A 23,140-nucleotide genomic window follows, 5' to 3' on the forward strand; every position below is an offset into this window, starting at 1 on the left:
CCCCCCCCCCCCCCCCCCCGGGCGGGGGGGGGGGGGGGGGGGGGGGGGGGGGAGCGGGGGGAGGGTACCTCCCTCCCTAGGAGCATTTGTAGAGCTCGGAGGCAGCTCGCAGGCGTTTGACAGTCCACATGTTTAAGTCTAACAGAAGAAAACAAAAATCACTGGATATGAAGTTATGAGACAGACCCAAATCTACGTCTACATCCTCAGGGCACCACTTTCAGATAAAAACATAGACCTGAATGGCATCATCCAGTATCCAAGGAAACCATGCACTGTGGTGTATACTGAGCAGGATCAAGACAAGGGTGTTTTTCTTCAGAGCCACTGATTTAGTCAATTATCAAAAATCATATTATAATAAATGCTATTCTGAGAATTTTGATTAACCTTTAAATAAATGTTGCTTTGGAAAAAAGAAAAAAGAATACTGCAGCAGGTTGTCATATCCTTTTCCAGGGGATCTTCTCCACCCAGAGTGCCCCATCTATGTAAGAAGCTTATGTAGAGGAGACTATAGTCTCAGTGATTTAGACCTGGATATTAGAGTGGCCAAGTAATAATTTCAATTGAGTAGTGATTTTGTTTTTTGGGTTTTGTTTTTTTTTATTAGTTTTAAAATGTTCATTTTTTTTTCTTACTGAAATATAGTGATTTACAATATTATGTAAGTTTCAGGGATATAACAGTGATTCACAAGTTTTAAAGATTATACTCCATTTATAGTTATTATAAAATATTGGCTATATTCCCAGTGCTGTGCAATATATCCTTGTAACTTACTTATTTTATACCCAGTAGTTTGTACCTCTTAATTCCTAACCCCTATCATGCTCCTCCTACCTTCCCTCTCCACACTAGTAACACTAGTTTGTTTTCTGTATCTGAGAGTTTGTTTGTTTGTTTCTTTCTTTCTTTTGAGAATCTGTTTCTTTTTTGTTATATTCACTACTGTGTTTTATATCTTAGATTTCATATATAAATGATAACATAGTATTGAGCAATGATTTCGAAGTTACCTTTATTTCAAATTCATCTTGTTTCCCCCAACAGCACAGTAGTGTTCTTTGCAAATAGCAGTAATTGATGTTTTTTGGCTAACTACACAAACACTAGCTTACAAATATTGTGCAGAATGCCTGGCAAGCCAAGTAAGAAGAACAAGAACAAAAATATGAAAAATAGCTTGCTTAAGCACTTACTGCTCAAGTCTGGCAAGCTAATAAGTCTGTTACTGTTTCATGAATGCTGAAAAAAGATCCAAGATTCCTGGGTCAGAGACAAAGGAATTTTATTCATGACAGGAGCAACAACTTCAGCCCCTTTGTATTAATTCCTCTTGCCCTACCAAGTGCCACAAGGATGACATGAAGGCTCAGATGAATGCTGTGCACTTGGTGGACTTAAACTCCACGATTGAGGAACACTGAGCTTGGGGAACCTACACCATTCTGTAGGGAGTAGTAAGCAAACATATTCTTTATCCTGGAGGGAGAGCTAATTTCGTTCCTCACATCTGCTCACTGTGAACATAACCCTGAGCAATGACCCTGGTAAAAACTGGTCAGGGCCTTGCATTCTCGTCATACGCAGGAAGGTGGATGTGTGTACGTGCGTGCTCAGTTGTGTCTGACTTATTGCAACCTTATGGACTGTAGCCTGTCAGGCTCCTCTGACCATGGAAATTTTCAGGCAAGAATACTGGAACAGGTTGCCATTTCCTACTCCAGGGGATCTTCCCAACCCAGGGATCAAACCCACGTCTCTTGCAGATTCTTTACTAATGTGCCACCTGTGATGCCCCAGGAAGGTGGGTAAAAAGCATAAAAAACCCATGAAGGACTGTCTCTCTCGACATTATTATGTGCCAAACACTAAGCACTCAATGCTAAACACTTTATATCTATAATCTCATTTAGTCCTCACAACTCTTTAATGTCTTGTATTTCATAGATTAAGTAAACAGGCATAAAGAGCTCACACAGCTAATAAGCTGTGAATCTAGGAAAAACAACAGGGATACATAGTTAGAAGAGAATAAAAGTTAATTTACAGAGGTTTGATGACTTGTAAAAACAACAAGCAACCCCTCCAGATAATTTATGGACTATACAAGCACAGGCAGGGGGAAAGCAGTAGAATAGGGAATTCCCTGCTGACTCTGCTTTCACTGCTGAGGGTGCTGGTTCAGTCCCTGGTCAGGGAACTAAGATCCCACAAGCCAAGAGATGCAGCCAAAAAAACAACCCCAGTAGAATAACTAAGATATCTTATTAAAATGTCGGATGAGAACTCAAAGTTATTATATTATAAAATTAATGTGCCATATTTTATAACCAAGCTAATGAAGAGGGATCTTGATTAGTTAAATAAATATGGAAATGAATAGAAGTTGGAATGAGAATCTTGCTCCAAAATAATAATGGCATTTAGATTGAACATGAATCATTTGGTTTGAAGAGAGCACTGGATGGGAAGAAATTTATCCAACAAAGCAAGGCATCAGAGAAAGGAAAAGAGAACTTCTGCTAAAAGAGCTGGGCTGCTTTTTTTTTTTTTTCTTCATTTGTGTATTTGTCAAAGATATACTGAATGTCTGTCTGCTTTACACTCTGTAATAGTGGCTAGGGATCCAAACATGGTATCTACAAACTCCATGAAGGCAATATGACATGATCAAACCTACAAATGTGCATACTCCTTGATCTGTCAGTTCCGCTTGTAAGAGTTCATTCTACCGTCACAGTTGCACATGTGCGAAATGACATTTTTGTGAAGTTAGTCATTGCAGTATTGTTTGTCTTCACAAAAGCTAGGAAATAATGTTCATTGGTTAAGATACAGCCACAATGGAAAACTGAAAAACTGTAAGTAAAGAATAAGGAAGTTCTTTACTAAAGAGGAATGACCTCACAGACACTATACACAATTAAATGAAAAGGTGCAGTCTGTAGAATATGATACCACTTCTGCATAAAAGGGAACCATAGATATGTTTATATCTCTAGCAGTATTCGCAGGAAGGTCTTCCCAGATTTCACAGTAGTAAAGAATCCGCCTGCCAATTCAGAAGACACAGGAAACTCAGATTCAATCCCTGGATTGGGAATATCCCCTGGAGTAGGAAATGGCAAACCACTCCAGTATTCTTGCCTGGAAAATTCCATGGACAGAGGAGCTTGGCAGGCTACAGTCCACGGGGTGGCAAAGAGTCAGACAAGACTGAGCCCATACACACACATTCACAAGAAACCAGTAACATCGATTGCCTCTGGGAAGGGGGACTGGACAACTGTGGGGAGCAGGGAGGACAGGAGTGGGAGACATTTCACTCTATGCCATTTGTAACTTCTTTTAGATAGATGAATGTGTTGCCTGCTCACAAAATAAATACAGAAAATACTTAGAAGGATCAGATCGGAAGAAAAGGTGATCAGAGCATCAATATCGGAAAATAAGACACCATTACCACTCTCAAGAATCTAGCAAGAGAGACAGCAAAAGAAAAAGTGATTACAGTACAAGCCTTGGCACTCCTGAGCAATGAGAGCTGTGACGGAGGCTGCACCAGCTGCTAAGAGTGCACGTCGGAGAGGGCTTCTGCATGGGACGGCTGACTGGTCATAGATGAGTTAGCAAGGCAAGGAAGGGTAGTGGTGGAAGGACATTCTGCCAAGGCAGAGAGAAATTTTTTTTCAGCTTTTTATTTTGTATGGTGTGTAACTGATTAATGATAATTGTGGCAGTTTTAGGTAAACATCAAAGGGACTCAGCCATACATACGCATGTATCCATTCTTCCCCAAACTTTCCTCCCACCCAGGCCACCACACAACACTGAGCAGAGTTCCATGTGCTGTATTGTCGGCCCTTGACAGCTATCCATGTTATATTTTATTTTATTTTTTATTATTATTTTTTCACTTCCAAAGGCGTAAGCCTAAAGTTTTATTGAGAACAAAGTTATGTTCCCTAGAAATGACAGCTGAATAAAAAAGGACAAGTGACTCCTGGATTTAAGAGGTCATTGTTCCAGATTAGAGGGATTAAAAGTTGAAGGATGTCACCTGGAGCTAAAGTACATAGGAAAGATAACAGGCATTTTACAGCGGCAGAGCATTTAAAGATTCCTGGCGATGGCACCCCACTCCAGTACTCTTGCCTAGAAAATCTCATGGACGGAGGAGCCTGGTAGGCTGCAGTCCATGGGGTCGCTAAGAGTCGGACACGACTGAGCGACTTCACTTTCACTTTTCACTTTCATGCATTGGAGAAGGAAATGGCAACCCACTCCAGTGTTCTTGCCAGGAGAATCCCAGGGACAGGGGAGCCTGGTGGGCTGCCATCTATGGGGTTACACAGAGTCGGACACGACTGAAGTGACTTAGCAGTTGCAAGCTGAAAAGAAAGGCTCAAGAATTGTATTTTGTTACATTAGAGTGGTAAAAAGCCAAAAAGAGGTAGAGGCACCAAGTACAGTTCACCCCTTTTTCTCTGGTAAAAAACAAAAGAATTTCCCAAAGGGCTAGGTTTTGAGTGTTTCAGCTAGACATCTCAGAATCACATAATTTTTAAATGCAACATCTGTCCTGGATATATCAAAAAACTATCTTCTTTTATTCTGCCAATGCATAGATCAATGTGATGTTTCAGGTGTTCTCCAGAAGTTCGCAGGTTCTTACCAGAGTCTCCTCTTTACCACTCTGTGGTGTGGGCATCAACAGCTTTCCTCTTTCTAGGTAAGGAGTCCTTATATTCAGCACTATGGACTTTAAACTTGGAAACTACCTTCATTTTATTTCACAAACTAGCTATTTATCACATCTAATCTGGGACATGCAATTGAAACTGACGTAGCCTCCCTACCCTTAGTCACCTGGTGGACCAAAGATCCTGCCCAACTTACTGAGAAGCAATAAACTGCATGTGGCAAACAGCTACCACTCAGAAGTGGAAATCACTGCTAAACTTTAGATTATAGCTGCTGCTAAGTTACTTCAGTCGCATCCGACTCTGTGTGACCCCATAGACGGCAGCCCACCAGGCTCCCTGTCCCTGGGATTCTCCAGGCAACAACACTGGAGTGGGTTGCCATTTCCTTTTCCAGTGCATGAAAGTGAAGTGAAAGTGAAGTCACTCAGTCGTGTCCGACTCCTAGCAACCCCATGGACTGCAGCCTACGAGGCTCCTCCGTCCATGGGATTTTCCAGGCAAGAGTACTGGAGTGGGGTGCCATCGCCTTCTCCGTAGATTATAGCTAATTTTGCTCAAATGCATAGTCAGAGATGATTCAGGCAACACAGCAGATACCATTATCTACACGTGCATTTCCCATCTTTCAGACAAAAGGTGGAATACCTCTAAAAATCACTGAATAAAAATTTCCTGTTAAGTATATAGTGTTATTTATTTTGAAGCATTACTTTTTTATAGCAATACTTAAGAACGGACTTGACCCTTAAAGCCTTACTCCAGTGAAAATAGATCTTGTTGACATCTCTCTTATTCTTTTTCCAGCATACAATGCCTTCCTAAAAAAGATACAGACAGTTTCGGTTGTTTACGTACCAACTCTAGGTACACAGGTAAAGAATCATCATCTGTATCTCGAAACGTTCAGGTATCACCCTCATTCACCTCTATTCATCCTTCTGTTTCCTTTCCTCCTTTACTTCTAGGTTCTTACACATCCACACGTTCTCCCCCTCCGTTCATGAGTCCACAACCCCCACCAGCTCAGAATCAGCCACAACACTGGCTGTGGAGTATAAGACACTAACCTCTGCTTGGACAAGCCTTTAACTATAGGGGACCGGAGATTTCTAGCCCCAGATCAGGTGCCTCCCAGTACTCATACGCCTCCAAACAAGGCTTCTGAGAACTGTAAATAAAGTATCCTAAGCTGTTTTATATTAAAGCGGTGTGTTGGATTGCGTTTTAAGTATCAACTCTCAGTTCTTAATTCTAAGAAAACATAAAAGTGAAAGGAAATACCCCATTTACATACTATTCCAGGTTTTAATCAAGCTCTGCAGATTTACTCCATGAACCTAGGGATAGTAATGTCCCAAATGGACTTTTTAAGTACTTGGCCACTTGCTTGCCCCAGACTTTAGAGTGACTCTAGAGTCCACACTACTGGTTGCCCCTGAATAGCTTCCTAGCAGTAAAACAAGACAATAGACAGGATGTATCCAAAAGGTGGTTATTGGGATGGTTTCCCATTCATCTTGATAGAGGATACTTTTAGTGCTGCTTCCGTCTGAAGGAGCATCCTTCTGTAAGCCTTGCTTTTCCTCCTGCAGGCTGGCAGAGGACAGTAGAGCAGCTGACACACAAAACTACTACTGTTTGTGCATGGCTAAGGACGGTGGTGATTTTATAGCATCCAAGGCATTTTACATCCATGAAATAGGAATTGGGGCTCTGCACCAGGCACTTCTTGTGTTTCTTCTTCTCTTCTGGAGAGGGATAAAGAAGACTCTTTGCGAGAGGCATGTTCTCATGAGGTTGTCACTGCTGGAAAGTTATCCATTTTAAATGTGGCAGGACACACAGAGATTTGTAAGAACATGGAGCAGTGTGAGAACTGCAAGCTAGAGCAGAGGCAACAGGGAGGAAGCGGGCACAGAGGAGACAGGGGAAGTGGGCAAGAGTCAGATCCGGGAGGGTTTCAGATACTGAAGAGGGTGCCCAGGAGTTTGCATGTCATTCCAAATTACTTGGGGGCCTCTGAACGCTTTTGAGCAGAGCAGCAGTATCATCAGATCTGTGCTTCAGAAGGTTTATTCTGTGTAGTGTGGAGATAGAATGAGATAGATCAGTTAAGAAGCGACTGCAGTGATTCAGGTGAGAATTGATGAGACTCAAGCTAGGGCAGTGGTGATGGAGGGGAGAAAAGCTAAACAAAAAGGACTTGGTGATCATTTGGCTCTCTGGTAGGTGGGGAAGGAAAGAATGATGACTTACCAGTGGGATTCTTTAAGAGCAGGTATGAAACGGAAGAGGAAAAAGTTTGGGCGGAAAGATAATGAATTCAGTTTGGGGTATGTTGGATTTGAGGGGCCTGCAGGAGACCCAAGAAGAATTGATCAGTTACTGGTTGGATGCATGAGTCTGGCATTAGGGGAAAGAGTCTGGGCTGGAGCATAGATTTGGGAGCCATCAGTCCTGGGTGGGGCTCCTGAGAGTCCCAAGGCAGAGGGGTAGCGAGTGAGAGAAGGACCAAGGTCAGAGCCCAGAGAATGCTCTCCCTCGTCAAATTTAGGAGACTTTAAGAGGAAGGAGATCGGGGGAACGACTGAGAAAGAGGACTCAGAGAGTTGGGGGACCCAGAGAGAGCAGGGACTTGAAAGTTGATGAAGCTACCTTTGGAAATAGGACATTTTGCAGGGCACCTAGCCAAGCGCGTGGTTAGTCCTCACAATAACCAGGTAAATAAAAGCGTTTTTGAGAAACTAAACTTGGATAACCAGCAGGCCCCAGTCACACTGCTAGCTAATAGCACAACTGAATCTGGAACCCAAATTTTCTGACACCAAGGCCAGGACTCTCCATTATCCAGCTTCCTTTTTCTTTAAAGTTCTTCCTATCCTTTATGATGTACAAAGTCAGCAGGTTTCTGTTAGCTTTTGTGTACTGTGAGGAGAACCCCACCTCCATACCATCACTCATATAGTTCTTTGGTCCTTGATGGCCTGCCTCTTCTCTTCCCCTCTTTGCTGGTCTAACTCTTACTCATCCTTCAAACTGTAGCCTAAGTCCCTCCATGAAACCTCCCCCGAGGATTCCAGTTTACTCTGATCCCTCTCTCTTTTTTAAATTCCTGCAGGAAATACACCTTTCTGTGACCCCATCACCCCCTCAGTGAGTCACATACTTGTGTAATTCCCTTGCCTTGAGTGTGGGCAGGACCTGTAACTTGCTTCTAGGCAGTAGAACATGGTGAAGATAATGGTGTGTCACTCCCAGGGTTACAGAAACGTTATGTAACACTCCCTTCTTGCTGACTGGAGTGAGAGTCTCTTGCTGGCCCTGAAGAAGAACTCTGCCATGTTGTGAACGGCCTGTGGAGAAGGCTCGTGGGAGGAACTGCAGGAGCGTCTAGGATTTGAGAGTTGCCCCCTGTGGACAGCAAGAAAATAGGACCCTCAGTCCTATATCTGCAAGAAATTGTTACAACTACCTCATGAGCTTGGAGGAGGATCCTGGCTTCAACTCGGAAACATAACGCCTCCAATGCCTTGTTGCAGGCTTGTGAGACCCTAAACTCAGCTAAACTGAACCCAGAATCCTGGATCACAAAACTTGTGAGATTACATGTGTGGTCTTAAACTGCTGAATTTGTGGTAACCTGTTCCATGATGATAGGTAATCAACGTAACTCCTGTTGCATCTATGGTCAGTTTAGATTGTAACAATTTATTACCTAGTTTGGCTTTACCTTTCCAATCTGAACATAAGCTTCTTAAAAATGAGGAACTTGTCCGATGTGACTTGTCACGCCCTCAGAGTGTATCATAGTGAGAGGCACTAGGGAAGAAGTTCAACAGGGTGGATAGCGTGTTAGTTAAGGAAAGGACTATAAAGTGGCTAATAATATCTGCTGCCTAGCGGCATGGTGGGGAGCAAATGGGAATATGTGGGAAACACCTAACATAATACTTAACACAGGCTATTATTAAGAATGCTAATAAATACCACATCTAGCCCCGTTTCCTCATCTTGCTGATAAAGAACTAGCTCCCTCCACTATCACCCTTTAAAAAAGGAAATAGACCCAGAAAGGTAACAATGACTGTCAAAAGTCACTCAGTAAATCAGTGGCTAGCACCCAATCCTAAGTAGAAAAATGACATGATTTGAATGAGGAGATAAGGCATGCCATGTCCCATGAAGTCATCGATTGAAGAAAACAGAAAGAGGACCCCTTTTTTAGGCCTCTGCCCTAATTCTGACTCTTCTTTCTTTTTCACTGTCTTTCTGTACTTTTTTCTGTGAAGACCATGTGAGAAACCACCTTTTTTTTTTTTTTTTTTTAGTAAATGCAGTAACTGATTTGCAAGAATGGATAATTCCGAGACTGGACGCTTCCCAGGCTACCTTGGTAAAGAATCCGCCTGCGATGCGGGAGACCTGGGTTCGATCCCTGGGTTGGGAAGATCGCCTGGAGGAGGGCATAGCAACCCGCTCCAGTATTCTTGCCTCTAGAATCCCCAGGGACAGAAGAGCCTGGTGGGCTACAGCCCATGGGGTAGCAGAGTCGGACAGGACTAAGCAACTGAGCACAGCACAGAGGCTCCCCAGGTGGCCCGAGTGGTAAAGAACCCGCCTGCCAATGCAGGAGACAGAAGAGACCCAGGTTCAGTCCCTGGCTCGGGAAGATCCCGTGGAAGGAAATGGCAACCCACTCCAGTATTTTTGCCTGGAGAATCCCATGGATGGAGGAGCGTGGTGGGCTACAGTCCACAGGGTTGCAAAAGAGTCTGACACAACTGAAGTGACTTAGCACAGAGGGTTTAAGGGGGCTTCCCAGGTGGCGCTAGCGGTAAAGAATAAGATCCCCTGCGGTAGGAAATCCAGTATTCTTGCCTGGAAAATTCCATGGGCAGAGCAGACTGGTGGGTTACAGTCCATAGCATCTCAAGAGTCAGACACTTCTGAGCAACTGAGCACAGAGCGTTTATGAGTCAAGATTCCTTTAGTTGCAAAGGAAAGAAACTCATTTCAAACTAGCTTAAGCAAAAAAGAGAATTTGTTGGTTCACATAGCTAAGAAAGACACTGAGTAGTTCTGTTAAATGTAGCTGGGTAACAAACCATCCCAAAGTTTAGTGATATAGCACCATCATTTTATTATTCTATGGACTGTATGGGTCAGGAATTCAGATAGGATACATAGAGGTGACTTGTCCCTGCCCCTTGATGCCTGGAACCTCAGTTGGGAAGACTGAGGCTCAAGGTGACTCAATGCCTGGGTTCATCTGGATATGTCTCATTTCTGGTTGAGGCTGTCTGTCTGCTGGGACCTCATCTAGGGCTGTTGGCATGACCCCTATGGGCTCTTCATGTAGCTCCTGGCTTCTTCAAGCATGGTACCTGGGTTCCAAAGTCAGAAGTCCCCAAAAAATAAAGCAATAGTGTATGGCATTTTTATGATTCAGTGTCAGAAGTCACATAGCACCACTTCCACCATACATTTTCAGATCAAGTGGTCACAAAGGTCTGTCCAGGTGCAAAAGGCAGGGATATAGACACCACCACTCCACAGAAGGAGTGTCAGTGTTGCACTGTAATTAGAGTACGTGGGATGGGATATATCATGGTGGCCATTTCTGAAGAAAATGATCTGCCACTCTGGGGTAGTTCACGGATTTAAAACAAATGCTATAGGAGCCTAGGCCTTAAGGTCTGACACAGAGAACTCGAGGTCGCTTCCCTCTTTCTTCTGCCTTTTGTTTCTGCTCAATTCTGTTTCTTTATCTATTAGCAAAAAAAAATACCTGGTTTTTCTCAGCATCTGTATATAATTTTCTAGGGAAGGACTCTGGCCATTCCTTGAGTCATGTGCCGAGCACTTGGACTGATTGAAGTTGCCTGGAGAATGAAGAACTATGATTATCCAAACTTGGATCACATGCCCAGCTCACACGCCTAAAAGAAAGTTTGCTGGGTAGACTCTAAAGAATCCAGTCGGCCACAAATTCACCGTGAGTGAGCACTGATGTCAGCTCAGTGTGTAATTCTGTTAGTACCCTGTCAGCTTTCTGTAGTTGCAGTATTCCAAAGCCCTTTACCTAGTCATCTTCATATCACGCCCTTGTCTGCCACTTTGTCATACACCATCTCTCTGAGATTTCCTGGGTTTCTCATTGAAGAGAAAAGCTCCCTGGCTCTTACAGCTACACTGACTGACTTTTTTTTTCCTCATCCCTCTCACCACACCTGACCATCGTATTTCAAAGGACCATTCCCAGATAAAAATTTTCTCCATCCTTCCATTGCAACTTCCTACACAAATTTCACTATGTTATTTGTGTCTCTCTCCATTTTCTCCCATATCTCCCCACCTCTTTCTTTTTTCAAAATCAAACTCAATTTTTCAGGAGTACTTTTTCCTAGAAATCTTTTCCCAGAGCCAATAGTTCAGAAATAATACAGTAGGATGGGCTCTCATAATAAAAAGACCAATGCTGCCTCAATAGCATCATCCAGTGGAAAAGCTTATGAAACTTGGGTCATCTGCACTGGTTCTTATTTACCTTTAATCCTTAACAAGTTACTCAGTATGCTTTTGGCTGCAAGTACAGAAAATGCAAAAGTGGTTTAAATAAAAAGGAAATGTATGATCTCACATAAACAGCAAGACTAAAGGTGGGGCGTTCCAAAGTTGGTTAATTCAGAAGCTCATTCACATCATAAAGGATCCAGGTTCCTTCCATCTTCCCCTCTGCCATCTTCAGTGTATTATCTGGATGATGTGGCTAACTCTCCTCATGGAGGCAAGATGGCTGCTAAACTCCAGGCACCACTTCACACATGGCCACCATACTGAGAAGCAGAAAATAGGAACTGTGTATTTGTCAAAGCAAAGAAATCCTTTTTAGAATCCTAACATCAGCATTCTCTCATGTCTCATAGGCTCGAAGTGTATCACTTGCTAATCCCCTATATGAGTCTTTGGCAAAGGGACTGAAATTACTGTGAATGACTCAAATGCATCCAGACTTACTCCTAGGGCTAAAAGTACCCTCTTCCTTGTGTACATACCTTGCTTGTGAATAGCAGGACAAAATTTAGGACTTGCCAAAATAAAGAAGGGGGAAAGGGTAGGGGGACCGGGCAGAAAAGATCTGGATCAGTAGCCACTTGTTTCTTATGCACTGAACTTATCTTAACTTAGTTTGTCCAACTGTAAACTAGACATGATAGTATCTACTTCATCTATATGTAGAGATACTTTTAGAAATAAGATTTTTCACAAGAACGCTCTTATGAAAAGAGTTTAATTAAAAAACAGGTTCTAGGATTATTGAATTCATGCAGACAGAAAGAAAGGTGGTTTCGTGGAGCTTAAGAGATCTTCATGACCCAGATAATCATGATGATGTGATCACTCACCTAGAGCCAGACATCCTGGAATGTGAGTCAAGTGGGCCTTAGGAAGCATCACTATGAACAAAGCTAGTGGAGGTGATGGAATTCCAACTGAGCTATTTCAAATCCTAAAAGATGATGCTGTGAAAGTGCTGCACTCAATATACCAGCACATTTGGAAAACTCAGCAGTGGCCACAGGACTGGAAAAGGTCAGTTTTCATTCCAGTCCCAAAGAAAGGCAATGCCGAAGAATGCTCAAGCTACCGCACAATTGCACTCATGTCACACGCTAGTAAAGTCATGCCCAAAATTCTCCAAGCCAGGCTTCAGCAATACATGAACCATGAACTTGCAGATGTTCAAGCTGGTTTTAAAAAAGGCAGAGGAACCAGAGATCAAATTGGCAACATCTGCTGTATCACCAAAAAAGCAAGAGAGTTCCAGAAAAAAACATCTATTTCTGCTTTATTGACTATGTCAAAGCCTTTGACTGTGTGGATCACTATAAACTGTGGAAAATTCTGAAAGAGATGGGAATACCAGACCACCTGACCTGCCTCTTGAGAAACCTATATTTCAATATAACTGGCTCTCTCCATGTCCATGCCAAGAGGCTTTGGGACAAGGAGGCAGAGAGGAAGACTTGGAGCCACAGAGAAGCTCAAGCACAGAGCACCAGCGGGTGTTGGCAGCTCTCGCAAAATCTATTTACTGACAGCACATATGTACTAATATTTACTGATCCCGCAGATGTTTGCAAATGAGGCAAAGCTGTGAGGAGCTGTGTAGAGAAGTGGCAGCTATGTATCCAACCCCAACACCCATTTATGGAGGATCAGGTAATTCCACGTGCAGCTACTAAAGCCTCCGCCCCATGTCCAATGCCCAGAGCTGGGCAGTTCTATTACATAAACTTGAAAACAGAGATCATCTATTCATATTTGTTTGTTTGTTGGCCATGGCACGCAGGATCTTATCACCAGGGATCGAACCCCTGCTACCTGCAATGGAAGTGTGGGGTCCTAACAGCTGCACTGCCAGGAAAGTCCCGTCATTTATGCATATTTATCTTACTCACTTTGGATGGTCTTTTCCAAAACGTTTAGATTATAAAGACCTTCAACATGGAGCACTCACCACTCCATTAAATTCATGTCTCAGAGCTTAATCACACTATCAGAAGGTGTCTCCTTCCATATAACTTTCTACTGTAATGTGTGCCTTCCAATGCAATTGAATGTTAGCAATCAGTTATATGCGTTTAGCTCCTGGTACTAGTTCTAAAAGATCTTGTAGAGTTCCAGAAAAACATCTATTTCTGCTTTATTGACTATGCCAAAGCCTTTGACTGTGTGGATCACAATCAACTGTGGAAAATTCTGAAAGAGATGGGAATACCAGACCACCTAACCTGCCTCTTGAGAAATCTGTATGCGGGTCAGGAAGCAACAGTTAGAACTGGACGTGGAACAACAGACTGGTTCCAAATAGGAAAAGGAGTACGTCAAGGCTGTATATTGTCACCCTGCTTATTTAACTTCTATGCAGAGTACATCATGAGAAACGCTGGGCTGGAAGAAACACAAGCTGGAATCAAGATTGCTGGGAGAAATATCAATAACCTCAGATATGCAGATGACACCACCCTTATGGCAGAAAGTGAAGAGGAGCTAAAAAGCCTCTTGATGAAAGTGAAAGAGGAGAGCGAAAAAGTTGGCTTAAAGCTCAACATTCAGAAAACCAAGATCATGGCATCTGGTCCCATCACTTCATGGGAAATAGATGGGGAAACAGTGTCAGACTTTATTTTTTTGGGCTCCAAAATCACTGCAGATGGTGACTGCAGCCATGAAATTAAAAGACGCTTACTCCTTGGAAGAAAAGTTATGACCAACCTAGATAGCATATTCAAAAGCAGAGACGTTACTTTGCCGACTAAGGTCCATCTAGTCAAGGCTATGGTTTTTCCTGTGATCATGTATGGATGTGAGAGTTGGACTGTGAAGAAGGCTGAGCGCCGAAGAATTGATGAGTTTAAACAGTGGTGTTGGAGAAGACTCTTGAGGGTCCCTTGGACTGGAAAGAGATCCAACCAGTCCATTCTGAAGGAGATCAACCCTGGGATTTCTTTGGAAGGAATGATGCTAAAGCTGAAACTCCAGTACTTTGGCCACCTGATGCGAAGAGTTGACTCATTGGAAAAGACTCTGATGCTGGGAGGGATTGGGGGCAGGAGGAGAAGGGGACGACCGAGGATGAGATGGCTGGATGGCATCATGGACTCGATGGACGTGAGTCTGAGTGAACTCGGGGAGTTGGTGATGGACAGGGAGGCCTGGCGTGCTGCGATTCATGGGGTCGCAAAGAGTCGGACACGGCTGAGCGACTGAACTGAACTGAACTAAACCTGGTACTAGGCAAGCGCCCCAGGGCTCCCTCCAGGAATGATTTTCTTTTGTTCAGTGATCCTGGTTGGTCACCTTGCAAAACACCCTGCTGGTTACAGGAAAGAGAATCCATTTCTGTTCAGCCAGCATTGACTGAGGTTGCGCAGTGAGCAATGGGCCAGGACTGAGGACACAGAGAGAATTTCTCAGCCCCTGCCCTTTAGGAATTCTCAAGTCTTGGGGGGAAAAGCAGACGTGAAAATGAACAATGACTGCACAGGGTGATAAGTTTTGAACCAGCTGCTCTGGGAGCACTGATAAAGGATGATTAACCGTCTGGGGATCCTCTGGGGAGTTAGGGAGGTTTTCACCAAACAGTGTCATTGAATGGGGTTTTGAAGGATGGGTAAAAGTTTGCTGAGCTTCCCTGATAGCTCAGTTGGTAAAGAATCCACCTGCAATGCAGGAGACCCTGGGTAGACTCCTGGGTCAGGAAGATCCGCTGGAGAAGGGATAGGCTGCCCACTCCAGTATTCTTGGGCTTCCCTTCTGGCTCAGCTGGTAACAAATCCAGCTGCAATGCAGGAGACCTGGATTCGATCCCTGGGTTGGGAAGATTCCCTAGAGAAGGGAAAGGCTACCCACTCCAGTATTCTGGCCTGGAGAATTCTACGGACCGTATGCTGCTGCTGCTGCTAAGTCGCTTCAGTCGTGTCCGACTCTGTGCGACCCCATAGACGGCAGCCCACCAGGCTCCCCCATCCCTGGGACTCTCCAGGCAAGAACACTGGAGTGGGTTGCCATTTCCTTCTCCAATGCATGAAAGTGAAAAGTGAAAGTGAAGTCGCTCAGTCGTGTCCAACTCTTAGCGACCCCATGGACTGTAGCCCACCAGGCTCCTCCATCCATGGGATTTTCCAGGCAAGAGTACTAGAGTGGGGTGCCATTGTTAGTCCATGGCAAGGAGTCAGACCCCACTGAGTGACTTTCACTTTCACTTTCAAAAGTTTGCTGGAAAGCTAAAGCAGGGAAAGGATTTCCAGGCAGAGGGCATATGCAAAGGCAGAGAGGTGAGGAAGGACGTGGTGTGTTTTGGAAACAACTGGCAAGGTGGCAGATGCTCAGAAATGAGGCTGGACGAGTAAGGTAGTGGGCAATTTAATCCCAACCATGACCCCTCCTTGACCCTGGAGGAGGGAGGCAAGAAACAAAGCTCTAGTTCTATTTTTGGTGAATAAGCAATGTTATCTTTCTATAGAAACCTCATATCCTTATATATCCTTTTCTGTGGGTGTTCTAGGTATTTTGCAAGGTTATATTCCACTAGCAACTGTCTTCTCAAGGAATCAAATTCTTTTATATATTTAAAAAGACCCTTGAGCAGGCCATGTGGAAATTTTGGCTGCTGAGTTGATCTGAAATGTGATTATTCCTGAATGGAACCCTGAAGAGAACAAAGATGGGCCAGTGCCCCACACTCCTTGCCACCCTCACTGAACTCCCTCTCCATCCTTTCAGGCCCCTCAGGTGCCCAGGCTGGTGCTCTTCATTCAATAAACACATGATAATTTTGGTTACTTTCATCCTTTCCAGAAAAATTGATTGATTAAGTGTTGGTTTAGCTGAGCTTTCTGGAAACTTCCAGAGCCAATTCTTTCTTGAGTAAGAGCTTATTAAACATGAACAGAATGAACAGAGACTTCTCAAGGAACTCTAAGAAATGATGGTCTAACACACAAGCCTTACAGATGAGTTTTAACAATCATCTTTCTGCCTGCTAAAAATTTTGTTCAGTCCTTTAGTCGTGTCTGATTCTTTGCGACCCCATGGACTGCAGCACGCCAGGCTACCCTATCCTTCACTATCTCCCAGAGTTTGCTCAAATTCATCTCCATTGACTCGGTGTTGCTATTTAACCATCTAACCATCTAATCCTCTGCCGCCCTCTTCTCCTGCCCTCAATCTTTCCCAGCATCAGGGTTTTTTCCAATGAATCACATCAGGTGACAACATATTGGAGCTTCAGCTTCAGCATCAGTCCTTCCAATGAATATTCAGGGTTGATTTCCTTTAGGATTGCTGGTTTGATCTCCTTGCAGTCCAAGGGACTCTCAAGAGTCTTCTCCAGCACCACAGTTCAAAAGCACCAACTCTTTCCTCCCAACTCCCAGCTCTTTTCCAAGCACTGCCTCTGATGATGTGAGCTGTAGGCAACTTAAACCAGGACAGAGATACATTTTCAATTTTTCATAAAATATTTACTTTCCTAGAATCCCAATTCTTTTTAGGCCCAGTCTTTCATCTTTCATCTTCCTGGTGCTAGACTTAATTTGCAAAACTGCTCCCATGTCTCACCACAACCTGGCTGGCTGCCCTTCACTAAATAAGTGAGTTTGGGATTTACAACAGGAAAGCTCCAGGGGCCAGGCAAGGTCTGTGGAGAGTGGTTGCTTTTCTTCCTGTGAGGCCCACGGTAGGTGGTGCTCAAGGACCTGCTGCCCTCTTGTGGTTGCAGCCTGGGGTGTAGTGGCACCTCCTCTTGGCAAACAAAAAAACCTCCTCTAGTTTTCAAGTTCACTGGCTGAACATTGTAGGGCCCTTTCCACCCCCACCCCTACAAAGATCCATGTAATTTTAGAACTGAAAGAGGCCTGGGGCCAACCCTATTTTTTGATGGTGGAGGTTGATTTTTCTTAAGAGGAGGAGCCCAAGGATAAGAGAGATTTGGTCATTTAGTTAAGGACACACCCTAGTTAGAGAAGTCATCTGGAATGGAACACTCACCCTCATTAGAAGACAAGAAAGCTAAAGGAAGTTGCCAGCTGAAATTTAGAACGACAGCGGCTGCTAAAGAGTGGCAGATGCAGTGAGTCAGCCGAGTCTGGAGGATCTGGTGGGCTTCTCTCCATCCATCAGCAACCACTCCTCCCATTTTCTGCTTGCCAAGGAAAACTGCTTTGTCATTTCACACAGGCCTTTTTTGAACACTGCCTTATGCCAAGGACACAGCACTCCAGTGCACGAGATCGGGACTTTCGTCCAAGCTTCACTTTTTAATTACTCATACCTCACTCCCACTTTGGGGCCTCAGTTTTCTCCTCTGAAAAATGAAGGAGTTGGATTGGATGTTTTCTCTTTTTTAAAATTTATTTATTTATTTTCACTGGAGGATACTTACACTATTGTGATGCTTTTTGCCATACATCAGTATGAATACATGGGTCCCCTCCATCCTGAAGCCTCCTCCCACCTCCCTCCCTACCCCATCCCTCCAGGTTATCACAGAGCACCAGCTTTGGGTACCCTGCTTCATACATCAAACTCGCACTGGTTATGTATTTTACATATGGTAATGTATATGTTTCAATACTATTCTCTCAAATCATCCCACCCTCTCCTCCTCCCACTGAGCCCCAAAATCTGTTCTTTACATCTGTGTTTCCTTTGTCTGTGTCTCCTGTGTCTCCCCGTACGTAGGATAGTTGGTACTATCTTTCTAGATCCCATATATATGTGTGATATATGGTATTTGTCTTTCTCTTTATGACTTACTTCACTATGTATAATAGGCTATAGGTTCATCTACCTCATTGGAACCGACTCAAATGTATTCCTTTTTACAGCTGAGGAATATTCCATTGTGTATATGTACCACAACTTCCTTATCCATTCATCTGCTGATGGACATCTAGGCTGTTTCTATATCCTAGCTATTGTAAATAGTGCTGCAGTAAACACGGGGGGTACATATGTCTTTTTCAGTCTCGTTTCCTCAGGGTATATGGCCAGTAGTGGGATTGCTGGTTCATATGGTGGTTTTATTCCTAGTGTTTTAAGGAATCTCCATACTGTTCTCCATAGTGGCTGCACCAGTCTGCATTCCCACCAACAGTACAAGAGGGTTCCCTTTTCTACATACCCTCTCCAGCATTTATTGTTTGTAGACCTTATGATGATGGCCATTCTGACTGGTGTAAGATACCTCCTTGTTGTTTTGATTTGCATTTCTCTAATAATGAGTGATGTTGAGCATCTTTTCATGTGTTTATTAGCCATCTGTATGTCTTTGGAGAAATGTCTCTTCAGGTCTTCTGCTCACTTTTTGATTGGGTTGTTCATTTTTCTGGTATTGAGCAGCATGAGCTGCTTGTATATTTTGGAAATTAATTCTTTGTCAGCTGTTTTGTTTGCTATTATTTTCTCCCATTCCAAGGGCTGTCTTTTCACCTTGCATATAGTTTCCTTCATCGTTTTTAAGTTTAATTAGGTCCCATTTGTTTATTCTTAGATTGGATGTTTTCTGAAGTTTCCTTTAGTATTGATAGTTTATGATTGTCTGTTTTCCTCTTGGCATACGAATATCTGGTGGCATTGTTAAACCTGGGAGAAACTTGAGGGCTGAGTCTGTATCTTTTCCTCTTCACATCCCCAAAGCCTAACCCAAACCACAGACATATTACATGCTTGAAAATATTTGTTAACAATAATTAGCATAGTCTGGGACATCCCTGGTTGTCCAGTGGCTAAGACTCTGTCAAATGCAGAGGGCCCAGATTTGATCCCTGGCCAGGAAACTAGATCCCACATGACACTAGGAAGACCACCCCCATCCCACAGCTAAGACCCAGAACAACCAAATAAATAAATATTTAAAATAGCAATAATAATAATAATAAGCATATTCAGTATATCCTGACACTGCCAGAAACATTACATATGATATTTAGATATGGTTTTGTATTGACAGTCACCACGCCTGTGAGGTTATAAAGTGCAGCATTAAGCACAGGGACTCTGGGACCAGGTTGTCGATGGCCGACTACTGGTTCCATACTTCCTACCTGTGCATCCTTTCTCTGTGTCTCAATTTCCTCGTTTGTAAAATGGGAATTAAACAGCAGTGCCCAGTACATAAGTTTTCAGTAAATGTTCTCATTAGGTAGACACGGTTGTCTTGATTTTATGGATGAGGAAATTAAAACTGGTGGGGTGAGCTCAGTCATGCCTGACTCTTTGTGACCCCATGGACTATAGCCCACCAGGCTCTTCTGTCCATGGGATTTTCCAGGCAAGAATACTGGAGTGGGTTGTCATGCCTTCCTCCAGGCGATCTTCCCAACTCAGAGATCAAACCCATGTCTCTTATGTCTCCTGCTTGGCTGGCAGGTTCTTTGCCACAAGTGCCACCTGGGAAGCCCCTTTACCACACTACCTGGGACCAGTTAAGAGAGAAGATGAAAACAATTCAAAACAAAAACAGAGGTAAGTGCCCTCTTCAGTACAGAAGAGAATACCGATTTCTTCTAATCAGTGAGGATTTACAGAGCATATACTTTGTGGCAGTACCAGGGCCAGGCACTGTGGGGATTAAATATTTCCTTGACCTTTCAAAGCTTGCAATCTAGTTGGTGAAACAAATATATGTAAAATCTGGATTATAATATTATAATTATTACATCCTAATAGAAGATGATATAGGTTATTTGTGTTAATTGATTGCAGAAACAGAACGCACAGCACAGGCTTGAGAATTCTGGGAAGCCTTCCTAGACGAGGAACTCAGGCTAAGTCTTGAACCATGCTTAAGGTTTCCTGATATTGTCTTTGAATCTTTTCTCTCCATCTCTGTAGATCTGGTTGGTCAGTCACCAAGGCCTATTGGTTCTTTCCAAATGATTCTCACACCAGTCCTTTACTTTCAAGTCCAGTGGCCATAATTCTAGTTCAGCCCCTCATTATTTCATGCCTGGAAGTACCCTAATAATCTATTAACTTCTCTCTTTGCTGCCAGCCTCTACCTTTTCAGTCTGTGCCATCCACCTTTTTTTGATTAACCTTTGTATTTTATGATATCACTCCTATGATTCATTCATCCCAACTTCCATTCAACTAATATTTATTATTGGGCATCTGCTGGGTTCTAGGCACCACTCTTTAGGTACTAAGGTATTCACTATTGAACAAGATAGGCAAGGAAGAACCCTGCCCACCCTGGGATGTACATATTAGTTTTTTAAAACTCCAAAGGACCGGGCTTCCCTGATGGTCCAGTGGTTAAGACTCCACACTCCCAAAGCAAGGGGCATGAGTCCTCTCCCAGGTAGAGGAACTAACTTTCTGCATGCCACATAGTGCAACCAAAATAAGTAAATTAATTAAATAAAATAAAAATTCCAGCGATGTGGCTTACCTCCCCCTAACCGCCTACTACTTTCCAGCAGGATCTTCATCCAGGCTCACCACCCTCCCACATGCCTCATTTATTTCCAACTCAAGCTTTCTTTGTGTCCTTTCTCTTTGAACCTTCCTGTGCCCAAACCCCCAGGGTCTGGTTCTAGCTCTGCCTCCTCCAACCTTTCTTCTCTGCTTTTCTCTTATAGCACAGACTGCCTCTCTCATATCTGCACCTCACATGTTCCATTATCTATTTCTATTCATTTCATTTCTATCCATTTCTGTTCCACAACATGGTATTTTTTCCCCCTCTTCCCATCTGATAAGATCCTAAGCTTCTGGAGGACTGCAGAATGTTCTGTTTTTCCATCCTGCCCTCCCCTAGCACCCAGCACAATATTGTCTAAATAATAGTTTTTTCTCTTCCTTTTCTTCCTCATTTTTTTCCTCCTAACAATAACAATTAACATCTGTAAAACACTTCACATAGTGCTCTCATGTACATTATACTCCATAAACGGCACAATACCCTTGTATCAATTATCCATAAATATTTAATGGATTAAGAGGTCAAAAGAGGAAGGCATTTCTGGTGAAGGAAATAACACCAGCAAATGTACAAGGGAGTAATGATCCTGGCATGAGTGGAAGGCAGTGTGGGAAAAGAGCCTTGCTGGAAAGGGAAGGCTGAACCCTATAGAAAATATGGAAAATGAAGAATAAAGATAACAAAAAACAAACAGAAGAATAAATCCTGCTTGAACACTAACATGATTAGTGGTTAGGTATGTTTATTTCTAGCCTTTTGGAGAAATTTTATTATTTTTTTTTTGCAAAGCTGAAATAAGTATCCATAAAATTTTGTCTTACTTTTTTTCACTTAATATTCTAAGCACAGTTCCCTGATGTGACATAAAGGCCATTTGTAAATGCATAATATTCCAGAGTGGCTGCATCGGCAGGTACTTGTCCATTTCTTTTTTATTGGACACATTGTTTCCCATTTTATGCTATTATTAATGTAAGAAGCACAAATCTCTTGTGCAGAGAGAAGAAATGGAAGGAGATGGGTCCTTGGTGAGACCTCAAACTGTTCCGTGAAGGCTCGCTTAAGCCTAAAAAGTCTCTGGACTTTCTAGTCACCTGAGCCAATCAAACTGATCCTTTATTGCTTAACCCAATTGAGCTGCATTTTCTCTGATTTGCAACCCACCTAACGCAAGGACTCCAAGGGCAGGATGGTGCTTGTCTGGCTCACTGTCGTAACCCTACCTCAATCCTCAGTCCAAGGCATGGAGTAGGAGCCTCATAAAAATGTGCAGAAAAAAGAATATGAACTCTTGCATGAATTATCCTTTCTAATACTCACTTTTGATCTCTAAGGATCTTGGTACTTTTATCATTTTGAGCTTATCAACAAAAACATTACCTCTTCATCATATTTGCCACTAATAATTCCTCATATTTTGGCCTATTTTAGTTTTTTAATTTAGAACTCTTATGTTTTTATGAACTAAAATATTTTCATTCATGGCCTTTATTTGTTTTTTTAACTGGGACGCAATTGACATATACTTTCTTGACTTTTAATACTAAAATGCTAAATAGATCTCTCAGAGTAGACATTCAGTTGTATTTTCTTCTAGTTTTCCTACAGTTAAGGTAATATTTAATTTCTTTAATTTACCTAGAACTTATTCAGGTGTACTGTTTAAGGTTAGAATTCTTTTTTTGTTTTCCAGATTCTTAACCAATTGTTCAAATACCTTTTCCCCACTGAGTTGCAATGCTTCTTTTATCCTTTTTTAATGCTTCTATAAAATTGGGTCTACTTCTGCCTTTGCAAGCGTGTTAAATTGATGTGTAAGCTATGTAATGTTTCAGTATCCCCAAGGCAAATAATCCCCTAATTAAACTGTCTTCAAAATTTCCTTTGCTATCTCCCCTGTTTATTTTTCCAGATGAAATTTTAAAATAATTACATCCAATTCTAAAAGGACTCTATTGGAATTTTCATTATAATTACACAAAGCCTAAAAGTAAATTAAGGAAGAAATGACATCTTTACAATTTTAACTTTGCCATCTGGGAAAGTTTTTCTTCATTAAGTTTCCCATATTTCTCAACAAAATATGGTCATTTTTCTCACATAGATCACTGACACTTCAAATAAAGTTCATTTCTTGGTATATTGTGTTGAATATTTGTTATTTTAGATTGCTTTCTAATTGGAAAATGCTTGTGCATGTAGGGCAACGCGCTAACCTGTCAAGACAGTCCAGTTGACACTTGAATTGTCAACTCATCCTTTTGTTTCTTAGCCATCTCCCTGAAGGTACCACCCACATATCTGAGTTCTGCCCTCTGGAACTAGATGGAGTAAAACTGCACCTCCTTCTATGAGACAGACTTTCATCTCTTCGGAGACTGCTATCATATTTCCATCAGCCGTCTTTTGTCCTGACTAAATAAACCCATCTAGT

The 23,140-nt window shown here is 42.6% G+C and overlaps 1 protein-coding gene and 1 long non-coding RNA gene across 2 annotated transcripts in view; one reads left to right on the forward strand and one right to left on the reverse strand.

Moving 5' to 3' along the window:
- LOC120855869 overlaps positions 1–23,140 on the forward strand; it is a 23,975-nt gene extending 835 nt beyond the window's left edge. The window contains exons 2-3 of the long non-coding RNA XR_005719325.1: positions 10,536–10,707; positions 22,993–23,140. This is a non-coding gene — a long non-coding RNA (uncharacterized LOC120855869). The remainder of the gene's footprint in view (positions 1–10,535; positions 10,708–22,992) is intronic.
- LOC120855868 (40S ribosomal protein S27-like) lies at positions 6,189–6,558 on the reverse strand. Its single transcript, XM_040230676.1, has one exon. It carries the CDS (start codon positions 6,495–6,497, stop codon positions 6,246–6,248), a length of 252 nt encoding a protein of 83 aa, XP_040086610.1. The 5' UTR covers positions 6,498–6,558; the 3' UTR covers positions 6,189–6,245.

Source organism: Oryx dammah, unplaced genomic scaffold (genome assembly GCF_014754425.2).
Source record: "Oryx dammah isolate SB20612 unplaced genomic scaffold, SCBI_Odam_1.1 HiC_scaffold_28, whole genome shotgun sequence".
NCBI lineage: Eukaryota > Metazoa > Chordata > Mammalia > Artiodactyla > Bovidae > Oryx > Oryx dammah.